Source organism: Penaeus vannamei, chromosome 1 (assembly GCF_042767895.1).
Source record: "Penaeus vannamei isolate JL-2024 chromosome 1, ASM4276789v1, whole genome shotgun sequence".
NCBI classification, from domain to species: Eukaryota; Metazoa; Arthropoda; class Malacostraca; order Decapoda; family Penaeidae; genus Penaeus; species Penaeus vannamei.
The window spans coordinates 35,574,303-35,575,828 of NC_091549.1; the positions used below are offsets into that span (position 1 = coordinate 35,574,303).

At 41.5% G+C, this 1,526-nt stretch overlaps 1 protein-coding gene across 2 annotated transcripts in view; it reads right to left on the reverse strand.

The window, feature by feature from the left end:
* Window positions 1–297: 297 nt before the first annotated feature.
* The window catches only part of LOC113813866 (heme-binding protein 2), a 10,577-nt gene continuing 9,348 nt past the window's right edge, over window positions 298–1,526 (reverse strand). For both annotated transcript variants that reach the window (XM_027365922.2, XM_027365921.2), the window contains exons 2-5: window positions 1,433–1,492; window positions 1,130–1,262; window positions 701–881; window positions 298–575 (exon numbers count right to left, since the gene is read on the reverse strand). In XM_027365922.2, coding sequence (XP_027221723.2) covers window positions 389–575; window positions 701–881; window positions 1,130–1,262; window positions 1,433–1,492 — 561 coding nt within the window. In that variant the 3' untranslated portion in view covers window positions 298–388. The remainder of the gene's footprint in view (window positions 576–700; window positions 882–1,129; window positions 1,263–1,432; window positions 1,493–1,526) is intronic.

A 1,526-nucleotide genomic window follows, 5' to 3' on the forward strand; every position in this document is an offset into this window, starting at 1 on the left:
CCTGTTGTTGCATCTTTTATGTTATTTATTTATCTTTTTAGCATCATTATTCTCTTAGAATGTGTGATGTAAAAATCATAGAAAACAAGCACCTCAGTCTGGGTCTAGAAGAGGGCGGCTTAAGACACAGGCTTTACAGCCCACGAGTCTTTCTAGCATACACTATACACTTGCGTTGTTGGCTAGGCGTTGCCATTTTCAAGGTTTTATAGTTCTAATTATGCCATGTTAGTCTTATGCACAGTTCACAAGAATTCACATTAAATGGTAAAACTTCGGGAAAAAAATCAAATGTTCTCACGTACTACACTTTTTATTTTTGCATATCAGTACCTAAAATAATAAATAATAAATAAGCTAACATTACAAAGTTGATTGGAGTAGTTTATCAATTCATATCATTCTTCATGAACCAGACTTCGTTGTTTCGGCCGATGATGACGAAGGGAGAGTCGTAGCCAACAGTGTAGTAGGTCTGGAAGTCGACGCCTTCCTCGCCGGCTGCCACCAGGTCGTCGTGAAGCTGCGCGGCGTTCACGATCCAGTCCTCGTCGTTGGCGAACCCGTGGAACCTCCTATAACAAAGTCAGCAGTTTTTATTTACATCAGGGTTTGTACCAGAAATTAGTTTTCACTGTGCAAAGGAACTTGTCTTCCTATAAACTACGTAAAAGAGAAAGAAACATAAAATCCAATTTACCTGGAGAAAACGTGCAGTTCCGGTCGCTCTTCGATGTACACGTCAGGGTTGGTGGGCGTGGGCGGGTTGTCTTGGTGGGCGGCGGGGACGTAGAAGCTCATGGTGAAGTTGTTCTCACAGTTGGGTCCTTCTCCGGGGATGACCAGCGTCGTCACGGGAGCTGTCATGTCGATCTTCATGGCTGTGCAGGAGCGGAGAGAACGCTTTTTAAATTTCTGGACGTCACTCTCACCCTGCCTATTTCTATTATTCTTTCTCTTGCCCCTTCTACTTAAATTTCGCACATACTGAATGTTATGGGGTGAAAATATATACATACATAATTTTATGTTTATAAATAAATATATATGTATGAAAAAGTTTACTGTGTCTCATAGAAATAAGATTAATACGGAAAATCATATGAACACCCTTGCAACATTATATTACCTGCATCATTCTGTCCGTCGATGTAGTTGAACAGCTTGCGGAACATGACGTCACTGGTGGCTTCTTGGTGAGAGATGGAGAGGTGGGATGTGGTGACCCACTTCTGCGCCGGGTACACGCGCTCCTCGTACGTCTGCGAACAGACACTTGGCTCTTATTACTTGTTACACCAGTTGTTTTAAGGAGAACGTAATAATAATAATAATAATGAATTAATAAATAAATAGAAAAATTAAAAAGCAGCCAATTCTAATATGAAGAAATTCAGTAGATTAAAAAACAGGATTCGAAGAAACGACTTACCTCAGCGGAGTTAACTAGGTCATAAGGAGCGGATTCGATGGCCAGGGCGAGCTGGCACACCTGAGGACCAAGAGAACATGAAGTTCAGAAGGCA